This window comes from Meriones unguiculatus, chromosome 1 (assembly GCF_030254825.1).
Source record: "Meriones unguiculatus strain TT.TT164.6M chromosome 1, Bangor_MerUng_6.1, whole genome shotgun sequence".
NCBI lineage: Eukaryota > Metazoa > Chordata > Mammalia > Rodentia > Muridae > Meriones > Meriones unguiculatus.
This window is the reverse complement of record NC_083349.1, coordinates 4,955,104-4,979,369: the sequence shown is the minus strand read 5'-3', so window position 1 is coordinate 4,979,369 and position 24,266 is coordinate 4,955,104. Positions and strand designations below refer to the sequence as shown.

The window sequence follows — 24,266 nt, the reverse complement described above, 5'->3', positions numbered from 1 at the left end:
TGGACATTTGAACTTCAAAATTCTCCTCAAAATTCTCATCCTGGCTTTGGTGACACAGGGCTGTCATCTCAGCCACTTGAGAGGCTGAGGGAGGAGGATGACAAGTTCAAAGCTAGTCTAGACCACCCAGCAAGACCCTAGCCTCAAGATTAAAAAAAAAAAAGGCTCAGGCCATAAATCCCATCACTTGGAAGGCAGCCTGACTATATAAGAGAAACCATGTCTCAAAAAACAAAAACAGGGGCTGGAGTTATGGCTCAGTGGTTAAGAGCACCATCTGCTCTTCCAAAGGACCCAGGTTCAATTCCTAGCACCCACATGGCAGCTCACAACTGTCTATACCTCCCAATTCTAAGGGATCTGACACCTTCACACTAATGCACATAAAATTAAATAAATAAAAAAAAATGAAACTACACACACACACACACACCATGCTGGAGAGTTGCCTCGGTGGTTAAGTGCACTTTTTGTGGTTGCAAAGGACCTAGGTTCAATTCCCAGTACCCACATGGAGGCTTACCACCTCTTTGGACACCAAGCACAAATGTGATGCCCAGTCATACATGTGAGCAAAACACCCATCCACGTAAAATAGTAAAAGTAAATCTAAAAAGAATTTTTAAAAGAGGACTGTGTCATGGCTCAGAGGTAGAGCAAGTGCCTGGAGGGTGCTGACTCAGCTGTAGAACCCCTGTCTGGAATCCTCCAATAAGGGACTAGGGGTGTGGCTCAGAGGTAGCGCTTCTGCCTAGAATTTCCGTCTAGAAGGAACTCTACCAGCAAATGAAGCTGGGGGTGTGGCTTAGTGGTAAAACGCTTGCCAATGGGCAAGAAGCCTTGAGTTCAATTCTTAGTACTTTATATATTTTTAAGATTTGTGTGTGTATGTTTTGCCTGCATGAATGTAACTGTCTCAAAGCTTCTCTGGTGCCTGAGGAGTCAGAAGAGTATTGGATCTCTGAAACTGAAGTAGAGCAGGTTGGGAGCTGCCCTGTGGGTACTGAAATGAATGCAGGTCCACTGCATGAGCATCCGGTGCTCTTGACCACTGAACCTATTTCTCCAGACCCCCCCCAGGACGTCATGATTTTTTCTAATTATTGCATGCATTTAGTTATTGGCGGTGTGTGCATACACATGGTGTGCTTGAGGAGGTCAGAAGACAGCTGGTATGTGTCTTCTCTCCTTCTACCACATGGGTTCCAGCATGCAGCTCAGCTCTTCAGGGGTGGCAACAGGTGCCTTTACCTGCTAAGCCACCTCACCAGCCCCAGTTCTCAGTGCTTAAAGTTCCTAACCTGGGACCCTCTGTCCACAAGCCCCGAGAAGACAGGGTGCTCGGGCTGACTGCGGCTGTGCCAACGAGTGTGCCAGAGAGTCTGGTTTGTAGAAGGAGACTGCGATCCTGGGGGATCCGCCGTCTAACACGTGAACAGCACTGGCCCAGTCGGAAATGATGGCATTCCATATGGGGCAGGGGCTGAGTCATGGAGTGAGGGAAAGCTTGTGCTCCTGCCCCAGCAAGAATAAATTGTCATTTTCTCCAAGAGTCTGAGGCAAGAATGTTGTCATGAGTTTGATGAGCTCGAGGTCAGCCTGGGCCACCTTGTCTAAAGAAAACAAAACAAAAACAAAGAAAAAAAAACCCAAAAAACAAAAAACCTAAATAAAGAAATAGATATGAATATTACATTTGAATGTAGTGACCACCGAGGGCCCTGTATTGTGCCTGTCTTCTTTTATGTCATCTTTATAGACTGTTGGGGTTGTGGAGAAGGTCATTAAGGAACTGGGAGCTGGAGAATAAGTCTGGGCTCCATCAGGCTCCTACACACTCTCCTTCCCCACCCTCCCTCCTAGGAGACAGTCTGAGAGATGGAGGAGGGTATTTTCTTACAAGAATGCTTTATTGGGAGCCCGTTGAAGAAACGGGCTGTTTCCTATGAACAGGTAAGGCTTTGGCCCACCTCTTTGCAAGGCCACATGGCTAGTCATGGTGGCAGATCAAGCTCGAAGCCTACACTGAGCCACAGTCTTCTGTTGCCCTGGACAGGGTGGGATGAAGGGCTTCATTCTTCCTAGCATGGGCGTGGACACTGGGGGACCCAGAGCTGAGCACCTCTGGCTGCCACTTTGGGAAACACAGAACCCCATCCTCAAAGCCTGCACATGGAGGAGCCCCAGGCAGCTTGGACGCTTGGGTTTCTCTGGGAAAGTCGGTTGTGTTTGACACAACTCTACGATTTTTCAGGGCTTTCACCATTGCCTTCAGGTTTTCCTTTTCTTTGAGACAGGCCTTCGAATGTAGCACAACCCTCACACTCACAGCAGTCCCCTGCCTCTGTCTACCAGATGCTGAGATGCCATGTGTGAAACACCACACTCGGCTACTTCTGTGCCCTTTGTTTCACAGAAAACACGAGTGCCTAACCCAGAAACAGGCCCGCTAGGACACACTTCTTGAGTGTGCCCATGGTGCCCAGGGCCACCTGCCCAAGCCTCAGCAGCAAACACGGTTTCAATGCCTGCCCCTGCTGGGTATGAAATGTAAGTATTCCCTCTTTAGCACAAGACACGGGGGTCTGGAAGCCATGGTTCTGCCAGCGAGCCCGCTCGTGTGTGGGTCCATTAGGACCACATTAAACACACATTAAGTACACCAGGCCTCAAAATATTCTTCTGTGAAGTGGCCTGCCTGGCTCTGCCCCATGGGCTTCCAGTAGAACCAGATCTTCTCTCCAGGAGCCCCGTAGGAGACCATGTCCCACCAATGTTACGGGCACTGAAACAGAGATGGCTCTAGCCAGGGCTGGGGTCAGCCACACCAAGCCACATTTCCTGCTGCCATTTAAGTTCTTCTCAAGTGAACGACACACCCAGGCTGTGTGTGGTTGTACACAACCATCCTCACAGCGCACAGACGGCTGAGGCAGGAGAGTTTTAAGTTGAAGCTCAGCCTGCAGTCATAGCTGCCAGCTGAGGGGTGCACGGTGGCCAGCCGTGGTGGATAGCCACTGGGCTCCATCCTGTGGCTGAGAAGGTTCTGTTACTCCAGAACTCCATCAGTCAGGGCCATGTCAGAGTTTCATGGGTGCCCTGCACCGTAGCTGGTGGGTCCCTGCCACGCTGCCAGAGTCCCCCTCCCTGACCTCCAGCCCTCTGTTACATAATACTGCTCATCCATGCCCATTGCTCAGTAGAGGCAGCAGGGAAAGGACAGCAAGGGCAGACTGATGCTAGCACAGGACAAGAGCCTATCACATTTTTTTTTCTTGTTGCTATTTTAAGACAGGGTCTCACGCAACCCAGGCTGGCTTTACACTTTGTGTGTAGCTGAGAATGACCTTGAACTCCGGATCCTCCCGCCTCTATTTCTCAAGTGCTGGCATGAGAGCTATGTGCTACCACGCCCCGGTTATGCGGTGCTAGGGATGGGAGAGAGGGCCTGGTGAATGCTGGGTGAGGTCTCTATCACCTGAGCAATACTCCCAGCCTGGGTGTGTTTGTTGTTTCTTATTTAGAGGGGGCTGAAACAGGGTCCTGCTATACAACCCGGACTGGCCTGGAACTCAGAGCAATCCTCCTGCCTCCGCCTCCTGAGTGCCAAAGTCACAGGCTCAAACCGCTGAATCCCGGGTTCCTCTTCCTTTTCTGAATCTCCTGCCCTCTCCTGGGCTGTGTGAAGCCGCTGCCTGGTGTGACAGCCTAGGCTGGGCCTGTGGAACATGCACTTAGGGCCTGTCTCTGTCGGTGCCCAGCTGCCTCCCTTCATGGCTTTCGGGCCAGCAAAGGAGCAGGGTCATCTTCTTCCTCACCTCTTCTGCTTCTGGGTTCTGATGGTTTTGCCCATTTGCAATCTTTTCATTCTTCCCCCTTCCTGTCACTTCAGCTCCAGCCACAGCCCCTCCCACCCCCCACATCCCCCACCCCACTTCCCCCTTGCCTCAGCTCTGACTTCTGGCTTCTTCACTCTAGGCAGAAGAGATAGGTTTTGGCTCCCAGCATTCAGCCACCGTGTCCCTCCCTGTAACTGTTCCCAGGAGCCTGCTGGCTAGGGGAGACCCCTCCTTCATACTCCTCACCCCGCCCTGGCTCATCTTCTTGTGTCCTCTGTCCTGCTATTGCTCTGTGGTATACTCCCAGCTGCCAGCATGAGAGCAGAGGTTGGGACTGTGAGCCTGTATACGGGCATCTGGTCCTTGTCACCTTCTAGTGGGAGACAGACAGCTGAGAGAGCAGGAAGTTGCTACACACGGAGGCTCCATGACATGACGCCAGGACAGACACCTGACGTGCCTGGGCAGCCAGGACTCTGCTCTGCCGCTCTCTTCAAGGATCCTTTGCTCCCAGCTGAGAGGATATCAGTGCTCAGGGTTGTGTTCGCTCTTACTGTGAAAGCCCTGGGGACAACGCACTGGCTTATTTCCTTCTGCCCTGAGCAGATACCTCCCGACCCCTCCCCAAGCCTTGCTTATGACTGCTGCCCAGGCTGTGGTGCCTCTCTGCCACCCGAAGTTGAGGAAGTCCTCTTCTAGCTCTGACCAAACCCCTCTTGCTGCCCTACAGCAGTTTCCTGTCTTGTCCTCACCTGCTGAACTCACTCAGGCACAGGAGTGTGGCTGACAGGAGTGCTTCCTGCCTCCCTTTTCTCCTCACCCCACCTCCTCTAGGCCCCCGAGTTTCCGAGTTTCTGATCTGCCATCTGTCTGAATCCTCTCAAGCACTGTGCCCAAGACAAGCCCCGAGCCAGAGCTGAGCAAACAGCAGTGTCTGTGAGAGCTTGCCACCTTGCTTGAGCACCTGGACCCTGGGGCCCTCCCTCCAGCCTGCTCAGCTATCTGGCTTCTCCATTCCTCAGGCTCTGCCCAGTCAAGGCCTGATTCCCAGCCACAGTCCTGCCTGGGGCAGCCAGTGTCTCTCACCAATATGAGTCAGCCTCCCAGCCTGAGACCATGGCTGAGCCTCCCAGGGGCTGGAGGCGTATTCTGTGTCGGGCACCCCAGGGCAGGAAGGAGAGCTTAAGAGGCTACTGGTTGGCTACTTGGCCAGCCTCCACCACAGCAACCTCTGTGTGTGTGTGTGTGTGTGTGTGTGTGTGTGTGTGTGTGTCGCACCTATGAAGGCCAGAGGTCAGCGTCAGTGTTCCTCAGATCTGCACTGTAAATTTTTGGTTTTAGTTTTGTTTTGGTTTTTGGTTTTCCTTAAAAAAAAAAAAAATGTTTATTCATCATTGTGTATGTGCACATGGTGAGAGGACAGGAGTCTGTTCTCTCCCTCCATCAAACCCAGATTCCCCAGGCTACAGGCAGCCTTATCTACCAAGCCATGTCATCAACCTCGTATGCCCTTGTTTTTACACGGGCTCTCTCACTGGCCCAGAGACCACCTCTTTGGCTAGGCTGGCTAACCAGCAAGCCTGTGGGCTCTGTTTCCTTCTCCTCAGTGCCGAGTACGCCCCAAGTCCAGCTTGTTTACATGGCTTCCGGGGACTGAACTCGGCAAGCCCTTTATCCATGGAGCTGCCATCCCAGATACATACGTGTGTGTTCTCGAGTGCATATATGCATGTGTTTATGTCTGTCTGTCTGTGTGCATTGGAGTATTAGCAGTACTTAGAATGGAACCTTGTGCCTTTTGTGGACTAGGCGGGGTGCCCACTACATGCCTCGGCCCTCACTGGGGGCTCTAGACAGGTGCTTTACTGCTGCGCTACACCCATACCCCAGCCCTCTTTTTGTCTTCTTCTTTAGAGACAGAATCTCATTAAGTTGCCCAGGCTGGCCTTGAACTTGCTGCTCTTCTACTTACCCCCTGCATAGTAAGGATAACAAGCCTGTGCCTACATGCCCGGCATCTTTCTTAACGCTATAGTTGACCTAGAGCTAGTGTCTAGACCTATCTATTTGTGAAATGGGGATGCTAGAAGTTCTTAGAGGGCTTCCTCCCAGAACAGCTTTCTTTTCCTCAAGAAACGCTGCAGAAGGGTATGGTGTCCATACTGGTGATGTGCTCACAGCTGTGTGCTGTGTGTGAGCCTGCTCTAAGGCAGCCTGTGCCTGGAACTAGCTCAGATGCACACTGGGAAAAAGCATCTAGCCTGCTCCCTGTCTGCACTAGTTTGGCAAGTATGGAGCCCATGGGCAGGTTCTGGTTCCAGGCAAAGATGAGACTCCCCTAGTGGCAGGTTAAGAGAGGCACACAGAAATGCACTGGGATCTAGCCAGCCAGGTAGTATTGTGGCAATGGGGGAGGCCAGGGGAAGGAGGAAAAAAGACACAGGTGTCCAGCCAAGGCAGGGACCTCTTGGGGACTGGTGGAGGGATGTCCAAGGCTGCTATGCCTGGGCTGGGTACAGGCGTGTCTGTGACAAGAGGCTGGGATATAACCTAAAAGGAAAGGTGTGCAGCCAAGCATCCATGCCAGTGCGTCCATCCCTTCGGTCCCCTGGCATTCTCTGAGCGTACTGGATTCTGTCACAAGTTTCAACACCAAAAAGAGAGCAAAGCAAATGAGAGCCCTCTCCAGTAGATATGGCCTGAGAGGTTAGGTGGCAGTACCCACAGAGAGAAAGAAAATGCACCAGGCACCATTCACTGAGAAACTGACTAGGCAGAGGGGTGCAGGAGGAGCGAAAAGCAAGTGCAAAGCACCCTTCCTGCCCCCCCCCCGGCTGGTGCTCGGCTCTCCTTTATCTGTGTGATTCAGAAGTTGCTGGAGGGTCCTGAGCAGCAAAGGATGGGATCTGGCTGCCATGTTAACAGGGTCCCTCTGGTCACCTGTGGGGGCAGACACACTGTGGGAGTCAGCAGTAGAGGGTCCAGGCAGGAGTGAGGTAGCAGCCAGTTAGGAAGCTAGCTGAGCATGAGCTGAGTTGTACTGTGAGCGTTCTACTGTTGAGACAGGAGAACCTGTGTTGCGCACACTACTCTTCTGGCCTCCAGACACTCTGGCAGATGACGTGCATTAGCTTCTTCATGATGGAGGACGCCAAACTCAGAAACTGGAGCCATACGGCAAAAGGAAAAATTGGGGCTTCAACCCAGTCCCTTCCCAGAGCTCTAACTAGCACTACCTCCATTTGTGCCCTGTGGTATGCTGAGCCTTGTACCAGTGTGTAATCACTGTTGGCATCTGCTTCAGTGCCTGGCACATAGTGGGTGTTTCATAAATAACTTTTAGACACAGTAAGGGGAAAAGGGGGGAAATGATAGATGGGCAGGGACAAAGAGGTAGAAGAATGGATGGGATGGATGGGTGGATGGATGGACCAATAATAGATGGATGGGCAAGTGAATGAATGGATGCATAAAGGGATGGATAGAGACATAAATGGATGGATGAACAGATAAATCAATAAATGGATGGTTGATGGATGGATAAAGAATAAAGATATGTCTAAAGGTCTGGATGAATGGATATATAGATAAGTGAATTTATGAATGGATGGGTGGATGGATAAAGAAGAGATGGATGGATATATAAAGGGATGGATGGACAAAGAGGGAGAAATAGACAGGTAGGTGGAAGGATAGATACATAGATGAATGGATGGACTGACGGATTGATGGTGGATGGATGGATAGAATAATAAAGGGTGGATATATAGAAGGATGGATGGATGGACCGATGGATTGATGGTGGATGGATGGATAGATGAATAAAGGGTGGATATATAGATGGATGGATGGACCGATGGATTGATGATAGATGGGTGGATGGATAGGTAGATGCATAGATGTCTGGACAAACGAACGGAAGGAGGAATGGATAGATGAACGGATACATGAAGTGGATAAGTAGAGTGTAGCTTTCAAGCCTGTTCTGCAGAGGGCACTAGGAGGTGGGTATTAGTCTGTTGCTGAGGCAGGGTGGGGTGGGGCATCAGGGTTAGTTTTCTTTGTGGCAAGAATGAGTGCTGGCCCCGGCTGAAAGACAGGCTGATGGTGACATGGCCTAAGTTGGCTGGCATAGGTTTGCTGAGATAATGAGATGGGGTTGAACCAGTGGCTGCATGAGGTAGTGGGAGTCCTTTAGCAGACACAGGGGTGCCAGGATGGCCCTGAGGATGCAGGAGGGACGTCTTGATCCGGTGGCATGGAGTCCATGCGGCCGAGCCTGGTTCTGCAGCTGAGGCTGCTGCTGCTGCTGCTGCTGCTGCTGCTGGTGGTGGTGGTGGTGTGTGTGTGTGTGTGTGTGTGTGCCATGAGGCTCTAGCTTGGCACAGTCCAAACCCCTCTCCCCTGGCAGCACAGCCGACAACCTTCCTCCCCCGCTTCCCCCGACCTTCTCTGACTGTCCAGAACCAACGGGTTAATTAGATAACGGAGCCTTTGATTAGCGGGGGAGGGGGAGGCTACCCCCTGGCCGAGCTAGCTGGGAGGGGGGAGCTGAGTGAGGGTGGAGGAAAGGAGGGAGGGAGCGCCCTCCCCGCTGGAAGGAGAGAAAGAAGGAGGGAGGGGGCGGGGAGGGAGCGAGCTGGGCTCTGCACTGCCGTGTGACTAGAAATTGTAATCGCAGAGAAAGGGAGCAAGCAGAGCTGGGAGAGGGACGACGAGGCAGGCCCCAGGACAGACAGACTGACTGACAGACGGACGGACAGACAGTAGGAAGCTGACTGAGCCAGGCTCCCGGCAATGACAGGGTGACGGGGACAGTGGAGGAGAAGGACAGACAGACAAGGGGTCTAGTGGTCCTCAGGGAGGCAAGACAGAGCCGGGGAGCTGGGGAGAGGGGCAGAGGCTGTGTCTGCGAGTGAAGAGAAAGGCAGCTGCTGTGGGGGGCACTAAAGTGGGGGCCATAGGACCAGGAGAGGCAAGGGTTTGCTTGTGTGGTGGCCAAGAGAAGAAGGCCGGGCTCCCCTAGAGGGTGGGGAGGGCAACAGACGGGGGGGGGGTGCAGGGAGACACAAGAAGCCCCTGCGCCCCCCCCCCAGCACAGCTCAACGGGAAGTGGTGGCAGGGCCCCAGGGCAACTGCAGGCATGCGGAGGGGGGGCCTGGGGCGCAGAGAGAAGGCCATCGGAAGCCAAGCCACCAGGGTGAGTGTCCCTCAGTGTGTGTGCTCTGGGAGCGGGGAGACAAGGACAAGGAGATGGTGGCAGGGGAGGCGAGAGGGGAGGGGGGGCTGCTGCAGAAGCCTCGACGGGGTGTGCACTGGCAGCCTTGGTGGGGGAGGAGACCCGGGCGCTGGCCTGGGGGATGGGGGCTCAGTGAGCACCGCAGCACCAGACCCTGGGCTTAGAGGGTCTGGGCTGCCCATTGCCAGAGTCTCAGGAAGTGGGGATAGTGGACTCAGGGTGGACTGAGGAGAGAGCTCACCGTGCCACATGTGTGGGAGCAAAGACCCCACAGCCCCTGCTGAGACAGGCCAGTACAGGGCAGGGTCTGGTGGCCAGCCCTGAGGCAGGGGACCCTCTGTCTCTGTCTCTGTCTCTGTCTCTCTCTCAATCTCTGCTTCTCTCCTGTGTCTCTGCCTCTCTGTTTCTGTCTCTCTGCTCCTGGGTTCATCTCTCCATCTCCGTGTCTCTTTTTGTCTATTTTTCTGTTTCTGCCTCTCTGTCACAGTCTCTGTCTCTTGGCCTCGGTCTCTCTCTGTCCTGGTTTTTGTCTTTGTCTTTTTTTATCTCTGTTTCTGTCTCTGTGCCTCTCACCATCTCTGCCATTTCTTCTTGGTCTGTGTCTCTGTCTCTGTATCTCCCTATCTCTGTCTCCATCTCCGTCTCCATTTCCAGCCCTGCCTTCACACACACACGTGCTCACACACATAGCGGCACACACATTTCTATCTGGGTTAAAATCTTGGAGGTTGCAGGAGTGAGTGTGTGTGTGTGTGTGTGTGTGTGTGTGTTCATGCGCACCTGTGGGGGGGCAGCCCTGTGTCCATGGATTGGAGAGGCTGTGTGTGAGGGTGTGTCTGCCCCTGCTGTTTGTGGGAGTGGGTGGGTGGTCATGCTTACGGGGACCCCCCCTCCCTGTCTCATGGGGACCCTCTATGTGTGTGACCGCCTGGGGACAACGTGTGGAGGGGCCACTGGAAGCCAGAGGGTAAGTCCTGAGGCCAAACCCCCTCTGCCACTCAGTGGGCCTTGAGATGGCCTGGCACACAGGCCAGCAGCTTCCGCCCTGCACAGGCGAGCGGCTGATGCATAGGAAGGGCGCCTGCTGTGCCGGCTGCGGGTACTGTCCTTCCTGCGAGCCGTTGCTTAGCCTGAGTCCCTCCCCCCTGGGGCTCAGAAGGCAGGGACAGGCTGGAGGGGGACGGCGCGCTGTACCGTGCCCCCGACCGAGACGTGGAGGTCCCCCCAGCCCCTTCTCACTCCATCAGCAGCCTCAGCCCCATCCTGCGACAGCCGCTGGCGCAGGTCCCGCCACAGGCCCTGTTCCCTTGGAGCACCTGCAGTCTTGAGGCACAGGGGCACTGCTATAGTCTCCAACCATGCCACCACAGGGTGAGGGTGCCCCCACAGCCCCTCAGCTCCTGCCCTCTCAGCCACCTCTCCTGCAGATCCCGGCCTGTGAGACTGAGCAGAATGAGGGGTGGGAAGGAGGGGTACAGAGCTGAGCCCCTGAGGCACGTGGGGGAGGGGATGGAGAGATGGGGGTTGCCTCCAGGGACCCTGGGACTGGCTTTGGTGTGATGGAAGTTGGTCAGCTTTGCGCCTCACCCTGGCAGAGCCTCTGCCTCACTGTCTGTCTGTCCCTCCATCTCTATGTACTTACCTGTCTAAATGAAATCAGTGCAAAGGCACATTTTTTAAAAATTGTTTTTACTGTTCTGGGGGTGGAACCAAGGGCCTCAGGCACACTGGGGATGTGCTCCACCACTCAGCCACGTGTTGCCTTTTTAGTTTTGAACAAGGTCTCACCGCATCGTCCAGACTGGCCTTGGATGTACTCGCTAGCCCAGGCTGGCCTGGAACTCTCAGTGTTCCTGTCCCAGCATCCTGAGCGCTGCATCCCCAGGCCTGTCAGGATCTGAGTTTGAATATAGCTCACTTTGTCATTTACTAACCAAGTGACCTTGGGCACAAATGTCCCCTCTTGCCTCAGTTATCCTTTCTACAGAATGGCCCAGGAAAGGATGGGCCCAGAACAGTTAGGTCCCTGTACATTTGGTTCTGAGCAGGGGTAGAGGCTTCTGGTGAAACTGAGCCTGGTGAGTCCCTGCTGTATGCTGACCAGCACACTGTCTTCTGCCACAGCCCCCCAGCGTACCCTCGGAGTATGAACATTGAGGATGGCGCACGCCCACACCCGAGGCTCCGCGTGCCCCTTGCTGCCGCCTGGTAGGATGTCCTGGCCCCACGGGGCTCTCCTGCTCCTGTGGCTCTTCTCCCCATCCCTGAGGGCCGGCGGGGGCGGTGTGGCCCTGACCTCGGCAGCCGGAGGAGGCTCCCTGCCAGCCACCTCCTGCCCCGCAGCCTGCTCCTGCAGCAACCAGGCCAGCCGGGTGATCTGCACGCGAAGGGAGCTGGCCGAGGTACCCGCCAGCATCCCTGTCAACACCCGCTACTTGAACCTGCAAGAGAACAGCATCCAGGTGAGCCTGCCTCCATCGCCGGTTGGCCCGTGGGTCAAGGCACAAAGGGCGCAAGCCTCGGCCTCCCTTCTCGTCCCTCTCACCCTGGAGTTCCTGGTGTCTGAACTCCAGCCTGTGTGTCCTCACCCCGCCCACCTTTGCAATGTATTGCCATGCAGGCTGTGTGCATTTTCCTGGGGTGCCTGTAGTGCCCTCAACACAGGATAGGGCGCCTTGGGGTAGCTGGGAGGGGCCCTTCCATCTCGCTCTCGCTGCTGTTGACCTGCCGCAGAATCTCCCAGCAAACCTTCTTCTAAAAACTGGGGGTTGGTTCCGGTCCTGGGGAGCTGGCTGGATGAATGAGGGGGACCAAGGGGCTGAGTGAGGGTCGTTGGCAGTGGGATGGTGGTCAGTGGGAGCTGCAGGTGACTTTAGCTGTCTCTGGCTGGTGCACAGCCTCCTCCATGCAGTGGGGCTAGGGGCTGAGTGGGCCGCTGGGAGCCGCCTCCCACCTCTGCGTGGCGACATTTGGAACAGGTCTTTCTTCAGCGGGAGGCTGAGGTGGAGCTGTCCTAAGTGCTGCAGAGCGCTCCTCGGCCTCCCATCAACTGTCTGCAGCTCCTGTCAGGCACCCGGGCTCACTGAAGTGACAATTTAGCTGTTGGTTGATTCCTGGGTTTTGTTCTCTCTCTCTCTCTCTTTCTCTCTCTCTCTCTCTCTCTCTCTCCCTACCTATTTGAGGTAGGGTCAGCATCTCTATATCTCTGGCTGCTTTGGAACTCTGTGTGCTGGGATTGCAGTGGTGAAGAACCACCATAGTTGGCTGAAGGCCATCATTTTAAAGGCATCTAGTCAACTCCAAGTCCTCATGCAGACTGCCTTGTCCCTGCTTGATGCAGGTGGGGGAGAGGAGGGCACCCTCCCAGAAGGTCTTAGACCTCTGGTCATCAGCAGAGGGGTCAGCGGCCCCACATAACTCTCCTGGAGAGCCAGACACTGAAAAGAGTTGAAGGCCTCAGGGGCGCAGGCCTGCTCTGGGTGCCTGGGAAGCAAGGATGAGTGAACCAGAGGAACCTGATGCTCCTGGGCCATCCATGTCCTCTCCAGGCCCACCTCCCCAGCTGCAGGTCACTGTTTCTGCCAGTTCACTTGAATTTTGCACCCACATCTCTCCAGCTGCAGCCTCCACTGGGCTGTCTATGCCCCTCATGAGGGACAGACCCTCTGACGCAAAATGGACATTATCAAAGGATGAAAAGTAGCAATAGGAATAAGGACATTCTCATGTGCCACAGCTTAGGGGCACTGAAGCCCTCTGTGGAAGCCGCTGACCTTCCTAAAAGCTGAGATCCAGAACAGAAAGCCCAGTGGGCCTGGCCTCGCTCAAGGGCCTACCTTCCAAATGACAGGACCACCAGCTGCCTTGAGAGTAGGAAATGTAATGCTGGCTTGGCATGCAGTGTGCGTCTACAGTCCCCAGGGGCTAACTGTGAAGGCCACCTGGCTATGTAGTGAGTTCCAGGCCAGCCTGGGCCACAGAGGGACCATGTCTCAGATCCAGCCAACAAACCAACACACCACAAAAGGAAAAAATTAATGGTTTTAATTATCCGTATTTTAAAAAAATCAACACATCCCACCACCCAGATATAAATAACTCCTGTTTACATTTGTTTTCATACCTTTCTGGGCTTATGTAAATGCGTCTTTTAATTATTTATTACAGAATGAATACAAATTAATTTCGGAAAACTAGAAAATACACCTAGATAAACACACAGAGACAAAAGCTACTCACAGTTCCACAGGTTCAGATGATGCTCCTTCCTGTCTGGAGTCCTCAAGCCGGTGTCCTCAGCACAGCCCCAGGGTCCTTCCTGCCTGGCTAGCAGGAGGGTGCTTTTCAGGTGTGTGGTTACCTGTGTGCGCATGTGTGTGAATGTGCATGTGTGTGTACGTTGTGTGTGTCTGTAGGTGTGTGCATGTCTGTGTGCATGTGTGTGTGTATGTGTGTGTAGTGTTAATGTGCATCCGAATATGGAAGCCAGAGGTAGATTTCAGATGATTCCACAATTACCCTCCCCCTCTTTTGAAGCAAGGTCTCTCTCTGAACTGGAGGGCATGGGTCACTAGGCTGGGTGGCCTGCAAGCCTCGGAGATGGTCCTGTCTTGCTTCCTGGCACTGGGGTTACAGCCACACCGCACCATCGGTGCTGGGGCTGGACCGCTGGTCCTCCTGCTTCTGCATCAGGCTCGTTCCCACTGAGCCATGGCCTCAGCCTGCTCTCTTCTCAGAAAGGAAAGCCACAGTGTTTAATGCTGCCCTAAGGTTGGGTCTTGGCATGTGGGGATGCATCTTTTTCAGAGCTGACATTGCTGGGCCTTTGTTTTTGCAGCACTGGGGAGGGAAAGTAGAGCCTCCAACATGCCGGGCAGGAGCCATGCGCCCCTTCTCTCACCGGGCACTCTACCACGGGCCACACCCCCGCACTCTTCACTTTTTAAGACAGGTTTCCACTCAGTCGCTCAGGGCCTGCCACACTGTGAGCTTGTCACTCTCCTCCTCTTGTGCACTTGACGGCCTGAGATTCCAGGCCTGTGCCACTAGGTTTGGCTTGGTTGAGTTGGTTTTTTTGCTGAGGGGGAAGGGGAGATCGCTTTTATTGGTGGTGGTGGTGGTTTGCTTTTATTTTGTTTGTTTGTTGTTTGGTTTTTCTGAGACGGGGTTTCTCTGTGTAGCCTTGGCTGTCCTGGATTCACTTTGTAGACCAGGCTGGCTTCGATCTCACAGAGATCTGCCTGCCTCTGCCTCCCTGAGTGCTGGGATTACAGGCGTGTGCCACTGCGCCAGGCTTGGTTTAGGGTTTTTAGAACAGACTCTCACTATGTATTTCAAGCTGGCCTTGAACTCCATCTCCAAAGTGCTGAGACCACTAGCATGCACCAGCGGGCCTGGCTTCTCGCGTGGCTTGATAAAAGCACAGTATGCCATGCTTTGGGGTGCTGTGCCCTCATTACAAACAGCAGCGGAAGGGCTGGGAGGTGGGCAGTGCGTGAGAGCACGTGCCTCACCTCTGGGTCCCAGCACACTGACAGCTCTGCAGAAGACTACTCACTTCTCGGTTGCAAATGGAGACATGCAGGCCTACTCTCCCTCTTGCTCCAGACTCAAGCCTTGAAATTCATTCCTGGAACTGGGCTTTCCAGATCCGAGTTCAAGATCAGAGACGCACTACCCAGGGGTGTCATTTGGTCACACACCTGTGCCCCATGCACACAGGCATGTGCATGCGTGTGCACACACATACATACACACAACATACTATTCTTGGAGACCACACACACACACACACACACACACACACACACACACACATTATTGCCTGATTACTGTCTTCACGACTCAGCAGACATCTGAGAGCAGAAGAAGCCTGCCCCAGAGCTCTGCCCTCTACTGAGCAGGGGCCCTGTGCCCACGTGCCCTCCTGTGAGAACTGGAGGCTGAGAGGTTCCCACAGCCTGTTCCAGCCTAGCCTGGCCTGGGAGGGGCAGAAAGGACCACTCCGGACACTGGTGGACTCTGAGGGTATTGGCCGGATTCTCTCTAAACTGTGACAGCCGGCTGTGTGGGTAGGTGGGCGGAGCCTCTCACACAGGGCTGGGACAGTAGGTGGTCCCCATAGGCTGGAAGGAGGATCTTCTCAGTTGGCTTTATTCTGTTTGGGTTGGTTGGCTGCTTTGTGGTGCTGAGTGTGGGGCCCAGAACATTTTATTTTTCTTAAGTCAACAGTTGCCCACTGGTCCCCAGTTGTCAGGGCGGGCTGGATGCCACAGCCTAACAGAGCACAGCCCAGGGTTCCACTGACCAGGTGAGAGGCCCTGGAGAAGCCGGGTGTGGGAAGCGGGGGGGTGGGGGGGGGGTGGACAGCTGCCCCTCCACCCCCTCCTCTTCTCCTGAAGCTGCTCTACCTGGCTGGGCTTCTCACTGGAGTGCCCTTCCTCCCCTCCCCCTCCCCACCACAACCCTTTGATGCTCATGCTTGATTTCTACCTTCCTGCTGCTGCTGCTGCCTCTCTCTCTCTCCCTCTCTCTCCCTCCTTCCCCCCCATGTGTGTGTGTGTGTGTGTGTGTAGTCAGAGTTCCATCCTGGGAACCATCCACCTCAGTTTTTGAGACAGGGACTCTCACAGGCCTAGAGTTGACCAGATCAGTTAGGCTGGCTCCCAGCCAGCCCCCCCCCCCCCCCCCCCGTCTGCATTTCTCTGTGCTGGGATCGTGATTGTGAACTATGCCCAGTTCTTTATGTGAGTGCTAGGCTTTGAACTTAGTCCCCCTGCATGCCTTCTCTCCACCAAGGCCCTGCACAGTGATCTCCATGGTCACTTTCTCCCCAGCCATTGCTGGTCTTAGAGCCGTGTGTGCATTAACTTGGCAAAGGGAAGCTGCCTCCACAGAGCTGCAGTCCTTCCATCACGCACCACGGGAAGGAAGTGGAAGGTTCAAAGACTTCCCGCTTGAGGATGGCCTGGCGGCCACCTGCCCACACTGCGGGAAGCTGGGGATGAGTTACCCACGTTCCCTCTGCGGATCGCACACAGGTTTCTACAATGGGGTCTCACAGAGGACCGTGGGACACTTCGACTGTTAGTGTCATCTAACAGTCCCGTAGATGACTCTGGGCTGTTAGCAGGCTGTGGGGCTACACAACTGACGTCCCAGCACTCAGAAGACTGAGGCAGGAGAATTGCCAGGAGTTCAAGGCCATTGTGGATTACACAGTGGAACTCCTTCGCCATCAACTGATCGATCAGCATTAGCAAGCTTTCAGAAAATACAAGCAGAAATTCCAACTGGTTCCCTGGTGTTAATATTTTAAAACTTCCAGGGAGGCGGGCTGGGGACATGGTCCAGCTGTTAGGAGTGCTTGCCGCTCTTGCAGAGGCCCTGGGTTCAGTTCCCAGCACTCACCTATAGTCTGACAACCTCCCAACTTTGATGTCCTTTTCTGACCTCTGAGGGCACCAGGTACACACATGGTACACATGTGAGCAAAATACACACATGCATAAAATATTTTAATTAAATTTTTTGAAGTGTTGCTCTTGAAGAAGACCCAGTACCCACACATCAGCTCACAACCACATGAAACTCCAGTTCCAGGAGATCTGACATCCTTTTCTGGCCTTTGTGGGCACTGGACATGTGTAATGCACAGACATACAGGCAGGCAAAACAGTATACTTTTAATAATCAATGTTTTTTTGTTCTTGTTTTGGTCTTAGTTTCCTTTCCAGACAGGGTTTCTCTATGTAGCCCTGGCTGTTCTGGAACTAGTTCTGTAGACGAGGCTGGCCTTGAACTCACAGAGCTCCACCTGCCTCTGCCTCCCGAAAGCTCGGATTAAAAGCATGCACCACCTCACCCAGCTATAAATAAATCTTTTAAAGAAAAATTTCACAGGGAATACAAAAATATTGTCATTGCTTCTCTTTCAAGGTTGCTGTTTGTGGGGGATTTAACTTCTCCATCATGTTTCGTCTTCTAAGTATTTGTTCACTGAGTGCCTTTGATACTCTTGAAATCAGGACAAGTAACCGAAGTAACAGATACAAAGCCTGATGTGGCAGAGGCCTGGCTTCCCCGATGCTCAGGAGGCTGAGGCAGGAGGATTGAGCATTCAGAGACAGCCTGAGAGATTTGGTAAAGCCATTTCTCAAAATAAAATGTAAAGAGATGGTTGGGGTATAGCTCAGCAGTTCAGCCCCTGCCTAGAATCTCCCAGTAAGGGGCTCCAAGGCCTCTCCCCCACCCCCATAGATAAGGGAGGCAGAGGCTAAAGTCAGCAGCTGCGCACACAGGTGCGGCAAGAGGTGTGAACTCACTGTACTGCAGAGGATAACCTTGAAATCCTGATCCTCCTCCCTCCACTTCCCAAAGACTGGGATGACAAGAAAGTGCCACCACACCTGGTTTGTGCAGTGCCAAGATCGGACTCCACCCCGTGTGTGTGTGTGTGTGTGTGTGTGTGTGTGTGTGTGTGTGTGTTGTATGTCTGTGAATGTATGTGTTGTGTGTGTGGTGTTAATGTATGTGTATGGTGTGTGTGTGTGTGATGTTGTGTACGTGTGTGTGGTGTGTATGTATGTGTGTGTCTCTCTGTGGTGTGTATGCATGTATGTGGGGTGTGGGTGTATGTGTATGGTGTGTATGTGTGTGTGGTGTGTCTGTGACTCTGTGTGTGTGTGTGTATGTGGTGTGTGTGTCCCTGTGTGTGGTGTGTGTGTGTGCATGTGTGTATATGTGTGTGGTGTGTCTGTGACTCTGTGTGTGTGTGTATATGGTGTGTCTCTGTGTGTGGTATGTCTGTATATGTGTGTGGTGTGTCTGTGTATGTATATGGTATGTGTCTCTCTCTCTGTGTGGTCTATATGCATGTATGTGGGGTGTGTGGTATGTGTGTGTGTTATGGTATATGTTTGCATATGTTTGTATATGTTTGTGGTGTCTGTGTGTATGGTGTGTGTGTCTCTCTCTGTGTGGTGTATATGCATGTATGTGAGGTGTATGATGTGTGTGTGTGTGTGTGTGTGTGTGTGTGTAAGCTCCTGTTTGTACATGTGTTCATGCATGTGTGGAGACAGAGAACTTGAGAACTTGAGCTTGCGTTCTCGGGTAGCAAGCGTGTCCTGTGAGGCGGCCTCACGGGCTGGCTGCTCAGCTGTCAGGCCAGGCTCCCCAGTGGTGAGCTCGGGATCCCAGCCTGGAGCCCCCACGCCTGCTACCACTGCTGGATTCAGGCCCTGGCCCTCCCTCCTGCCAGCCGGGCAAGCCCTTTAGCAACCGTGTCTCCCCAGCCTGGTTTCCCTCCATGTGTTTTATTGAGTGTGTGTATGGGGGACTGTTTGTTGGTTTATCTTTTTTGTACATGTGGTGAGGATGTTAATGTTTTGTTGGCGATTGGGAAACACGTGTGGGGAGGAGGTCTCATCTTGTGTGCATGTGTGCGCGCACGTGAGTGTGCCCAGGGCTGCAGTGCCCGTGGGGAGGTCGAGGACACTGGCGTTGGTCCTCTGCCCACTCTTGTCTGAGGCAGCGCTCTGGTGTAAACCACTGAGCGTGCCATCGCCCGAGTACTTGTCTGTCCACTTACGTGGGTTCCGGGTCTGAACCTGACTTCAAATTTGTGTGAAGGGGGTGGAAGCAGAGCTCTACGACACACGCACGTATACAATATACACGCTTGACACACCAGGCTGGCCTCAAACCCCCATAATCCCCTTGCAGGCGGGGCCGACGACCATGAGGCAACGTGTTCCTCCTTTGACCTCAGACTCACCCCCCCATCCGGTGCCCTGACCCTGTGAACACTGTGACCAAGGCTCCGTCCTCCTCCTCCTCCCGGGGCTCTCGTGCCCCCACAGCTCGCCCAGCACCAGCTCCCAGTGCTCTGTGTCACTGTGAAGTGAGGCTAACAGGCCCCTCTGTCAGAGCCTGGGGACTGGGAGCAGGGGTGTGGCTCAGCTGGCAGTGCTCACCCAGAGTGTGCAAACCAGGCATGGGGAACCGCCTCTCATCCAGTCCTCACGTGCAGCCGCCCTGAACACCCGGAGCTGTGTCCTGCAGTGCCCCTCACGGACCCGGCACCTCCCCGCCCGCTCCTCACCCTGAGACTCTGCTGCCCACACGGCGCACATACACTCGCCCCAAACCCGAGGCCAAGCCCTTCCCCAGCACAGAGAGCACCGAGTGGGAGGGAGACGCTGGGCAGTGCTGCCGGCCAGGAAGTAAAATTAGGGCTCAACTTTTTGTTTTTGTTTTTGTTTTTTTCGAGACAGGGTTTCTGTGTGTAGCCCTGGCTGTCCTGGCCTCACTTTGTAGGCCAGGCTGGTCTCGAACTCAGACATTCCCCTGCCTCTGCGTCCCCAAGTGCTGGGATTACAGGCGTGCGCCACCACGCCCAGTGGGGCTCAGCTTTTTCAACAGCTCCTCACACTTTCTAGTGTGGCAAGAGGGGACTCCAGGCTCTGGCACAGGGAGGGAAGGAGACTAGTCCAAGCGCAGGTGACTAAGTTGCCAGTCTGGCACCAACACACGGCCCCAGCCCTGTGCTGGCCAGAAAGAGGAAGGCACCTTCTCAAAGGACGAGGGATGAGCACAAGGAGCTGCCATTGACACATCTGAGGTTTCTGGTGTGTGTGTGTGTGGGGGGGGTGTACATGTTTGTGTGGTGTGGCTGTGTGTAATATGTGTGTGTATGTATATATGTGGTGTGGGTGTGTATGTGATATGTGTGATATATGTATTCATGTGCTGTGTGTGTATGTATGCACATGATGTGTGTGTATGTTGGCATGTGCTGTGCGTGTATGTGGTATGTGTGATGTGAGTGTGTGTGTGTATGTGCTGTAGGTGTGTATGGTGTGTGTGGCATGGGTGGGTGGCATATGTATGTGTGTGTGGTGTGTGTATATGTGTGGGGGGTGTATATATGTATGTGTGTGGGCATACGCATGTGTGGTAAGAGTAGTGCAGTGTGATGTGTGTGTGTGTGTGTGTTACCTGAACCTCGTCGCTTGGCTCTCTCAGCTGGCCATCCGGGACCAGCCTGCCTCCGCTCCCCAGTGCTGGCTCACGAAGGCAGACTACTGCACCCAGATTGCTCTGTGGGCTCTGAGGATCAGATTCAGGGCGTCAAGCTTGCACGGCCAGCGCTCGGCAGACACTCCCCTTTTGCTAACCCACTATCTTCTAACCCTGAAAACAAAAATTTGTGCCACAAAAACTAAAACAACCAGAAGCGTCGTAAGCTGGCCCAGCTTTTGTTTTCCCCCGCTTCATTACATTCAGGACGTATGAAATCAATTTATCTTAATAGCATTAGGGTGAACGGTCCACTTAATCATTTTCCTACCACAGTTAAATTTTTAATAAAGGATCTCCTGACAGTTTGTTTTCTTAAAAGCCCCAGAAGAACACAGTGTGATTCACTTGACTCTAGTCCTGGTTACAGACTGCAGCGGAGCTCGCGGTGCTCCAGGGAGGCCGGGCTGCAGTCTGGTTGCAGCACACACTGGAATCCAAAGAAGTAGGCTCTCATGCCAGTGAAGGGATGGACTTGCCAGTGAGAGCAAGCGGGCGGACAGAGCAAGATTCTTCTTCCTTTATATAGACTATGTCATCCTGGGCTTTCCCTGGGGGCAGATGTGGACAGGACAGACACAGTTACACCAATTAATTGTGGAGTTCCTACTGCCAGGGTGATGGGCCTCAGTACAGCAACGACATCTCAAACACTCCAGACCAGGTGTCCCCAAGGAGAAAGTGTGGTCCATTTGAGAGGTGGATCTTCTCACCTCAAGAAATCTGGATTAAAGGTGGATCTTCCCACCTCGAAAATCCAGGGAAAAGTGGGGCTTTCCATTTCAAATATTTCAAATGATTTAATTTTTAAAAATCCCTCAGAGTTGTGCCCCAGCCATTTAACTTCTAGTTAATTCAGGTGTAGTCAAGCTGACATCCATGTCATCACAGTAGCCTTGTGACTCCGACCCCAGACTCGGAGGATATCTGGGGTGTTTCAGATGGAGTTGAGGTACTGAGGCCCATCACCCCAGCAGCTCGAAGTGCCGCAACTATACCATTATAGATTATTAATTATCGTGATACAGGCTCTGTGAGGTCTGTCTGTCCACATCTGACCCTAGGGAAAGCTCAAAATGACATAGCGCCTCTCAGAAACATCCATCAAAGCCAGTGTGGGAAGCAGGGCAGTACGCAGGCAGACATGGTGCTAGAGATGCAGCTGAGAGTTCTCCATCCTGACAGCAGCACTGGGAAGAAAGCGGCACTGGACCTGGCCCGAACATTCAAAACCCCAATGACACGCTTCCTCCAACAAGGCCACAATCCTAATCCCTGTCAAGTAGCACCATTCCCTAATGATCAAGCATTCGAGTATATGAGCCTGTGGAGACCATTCCCATTCAAGCCACCACAATGTTTTAAGAGAAGAAGTCTGTAAATTCTAAAGCAGCAGAGGGTAAATGGAATAATAAGAAATCCAATCCACAGGAGAGGAGGAAAAGAATAGGGGCAAATATCAGGTAGCATTGCAGGAGTGATTCCTGTGTGTTCATGGTTACAATAAAAGCGAATGAGCTATGCTTTCTACCAAAAAGGCAGGGACTATAGGATGGGGTTGGAACTGAGTTCCTAGAATGATTACCTAGCATGCATGAAGCCCTGGGTTCAATCCCCAGCCCTGTGTAAACCAGGTGTGGTGACACTTTCTTAAAATCCCAGCACCTGGGAGGTGGAGACGGGAGGATCAGGAGTTCAAGGTCTTCCTCGGGTACATAGAGAGTTTGATGAGCTTGCCTGACACTCACAATCTTGCCTTCTTAAACTCATGGCAACCCTGCTGCCTCAGCTTCCCAAGTGCTGGGATGGTAGGCACCAGCACACCCTGTCGCTGGGGGCTTCACTCTCTGGCATGGTCATCCCCCCGTGCCTGGGTGCTGCCCAGCAAGGGTCTGTATTAGTAACTTTTCTCAGGGTTATAACAGAATGTCTGACAGAAGCAACTTGAGGGAAGAAGGCTGTCTTCTGACTCACAGTTCCAGGGGACTCATCCAACACGTCAGCAAAGGCATGGAGGCAGTGAGGCAGCTGGTCATACCGCACCAGGTGTTCAACTCAATTTCCCCTTTTTATTCAGTCCAGAACCCACAGTCCACAGGATGGTGCCACCCAAGTTCATGGTGGGCTTCCCACGTCTGTGGATCCAGGCTAGACACCCCATCACAGGTGTGCCCAGTCTTGTCTCCTAGGCCATTCTAGGTCCCGTTAAGTGACTACATTACGCATCACAGGGCCTTGCTTTCCCTGGTCTATTCACCCTCAGACCTGGCTCAGTCACCTAGGCCTTGCGCTGAATGCTGGGAGTGCAGACCTCATTGTCATGGTCTCTACACAAGACTCACAGTCCAGACAGGGACATGGTATGTCAAATCAGTGGCAGCCAATATGATGGGGCTGGTAAAAAAAAAAAAAAAAGTGATGAGTGGGATTACATGGAAAGGGTGATCAAGCAGATACCAAAGATGGCTTTCCTGGGAGCTCCAGAGCATGGGGAGGAGAGTATCTCAGGAGAAGGCCAAAAACCCAGAGCATGAGCAGCGAAGGGGACCTGTGTGTCCCTGGCGTGACTGGAGCAGGAGAAGGTGCAGATAGTAGTGTGCCTGTGTGTATGTCTGTGTGTGTGTCTGTGTCTTTGTGTGTATGTGTCTTGTGTCCTTGTATGTGTGTCTGTGTGTGTATATCTGTGTTGTTTGTGTGTCTGTCTGTGTGTCTGTGTTGTTTATGTGTATGTGGTGTGGTGTGTGTGTATGCACATGCACACTGAGGTCAGAACTGCACTGTGGATAACTGGCCACCAATCAGAAGGGAAGACGTTGAGGAAGAAGCAGAAGCCAGAACACAGGACAGGTATTGATCATGATCTGCTGAGTTGAAAATTTAGAACCAAGCATTCCTGTGGGATTGCAGTCACTATTTTATCAGACCAGCTGAACATAGATCCTCACATATGCAAGGCAAGTGTTCTACCACTGAACTATGCACCCAGCTCCTCACCTAGGCACTCTAGACAAGAATCCTACCTCTGAGCCACATCCCAGTCCCTCACTGGGGATTCCAGGCTGGGACTCTTATCACTGAGCCACATCCCTAGCCCCTCACTGGATTAAACATGATTAGGTTCAAGCTTCAGTATTTCCTGATCTCTAGACCTGCCCTCTCTGACACACCCAGATGTGGGCTTTACCAATCTCCCAGCACCTCACAATCTAATCAACCTAACAGGATTAAACATCAATTGGGATTGGTGATTCTGGCACACACCTGTATGACCAGCTACTCAGGAGGTCAAAACAGGAGGCTTGGCTCCTCGTTGGCCACAAAGCAAAACCCTGTCTCAAAAAACTCAAAAGTGTAAAGTTTAATCACCTACAGTTTTGCACACATAGAAAAGGAGAGTGAGACCTGGAGAGACACCTGGACAGTTAAGAGCACTTGCTGCCTTTGCAGAGAACCTGGGTTCAGTTCCCAGCATCTAGTTCCAGGAGATACGATACCCTCTTCTGGCCTCTGTGGGTACCACACTCGTGGTGGACATACCCATACACAGGCAAACACTCATACACCCAAAACAAATATTTTTCTTAAAAGGAAGAAGAGAATGAATGGACGCCTGTTGAATGGCCAACATGTCTGGACTCCTGTTTTCTGGACTTTTCTTTCCTTGCTATTTTTCCTTAAAAGAAGTATAAGGACTCCCATCAATAGGAAATAGGTGTCTGAATGCTTGTTCTGTTTGTGGTTCTGATAGTACCAGCCAGGTCTGGTCCAGGGGACCAAATAGTGTGCCTTGAGGACCCTTTTCCCTCTACAGGCCCTCTGTCTGTCCCTCACACTTGAAATTTCAGTCCAGGCTCCAGCCACTTAACCTACCATAGTGAGAGCTCACGAGTTTTCTTCTTATGGTCTATTGGGGGAGGGGGTGAGACTTGGTATCACTGCATAGCCCAGAGTGGCCTCCAACTCACAATAATTCTCCTGCCTCAGACTTCTGAGTGCTAGGATTAATTATGAGCATGAGTCACCATGCTCTGCTCTCACCCCTTTCATATCTTTGTCCTAAAACCACAGCATGTCAAGGTGCCAGGGTCGCCCACTGTCCTTGTGGA

At 53.0% G+C, this 24,266-nt stretch overlaps 1 protein-coding gene across 3 annotated transcripts in view; it reads left to right on the top strand.

Annotated features, from left to right (window-relative positions):
- Lrrc4b (leucine rich repeat containing 4B) overlaps positions 1-24,266 on the top strand; it is a 32,388-nt gene that overhangs the window by 4,102 nt on the left and 4,020 nt on the right. The window contains exons 1-2 of one of the 3 annotated variants that reach the window (XM_021633805.2): positions 8,415-9,039; positions 11,203-11,540. In XM_021633805.2, the coding sequence (XP_021489480.1) occupies positions 11,238-11,540 (303 nt within the window). In that variant the 5' untranslated portion in view covers positions 8,415-9,039; positions 11,203-11,237. Of the gene's footprint in view, positions 1-8,414; positions 9,040-9,907; positions 10,046-11,202; positions 11,541-24,266 lie in introns of those variants that run through there. The other 2 variants (XM_060379917.1, XM_021633806.2) reach the window with 2 other exon arrangements.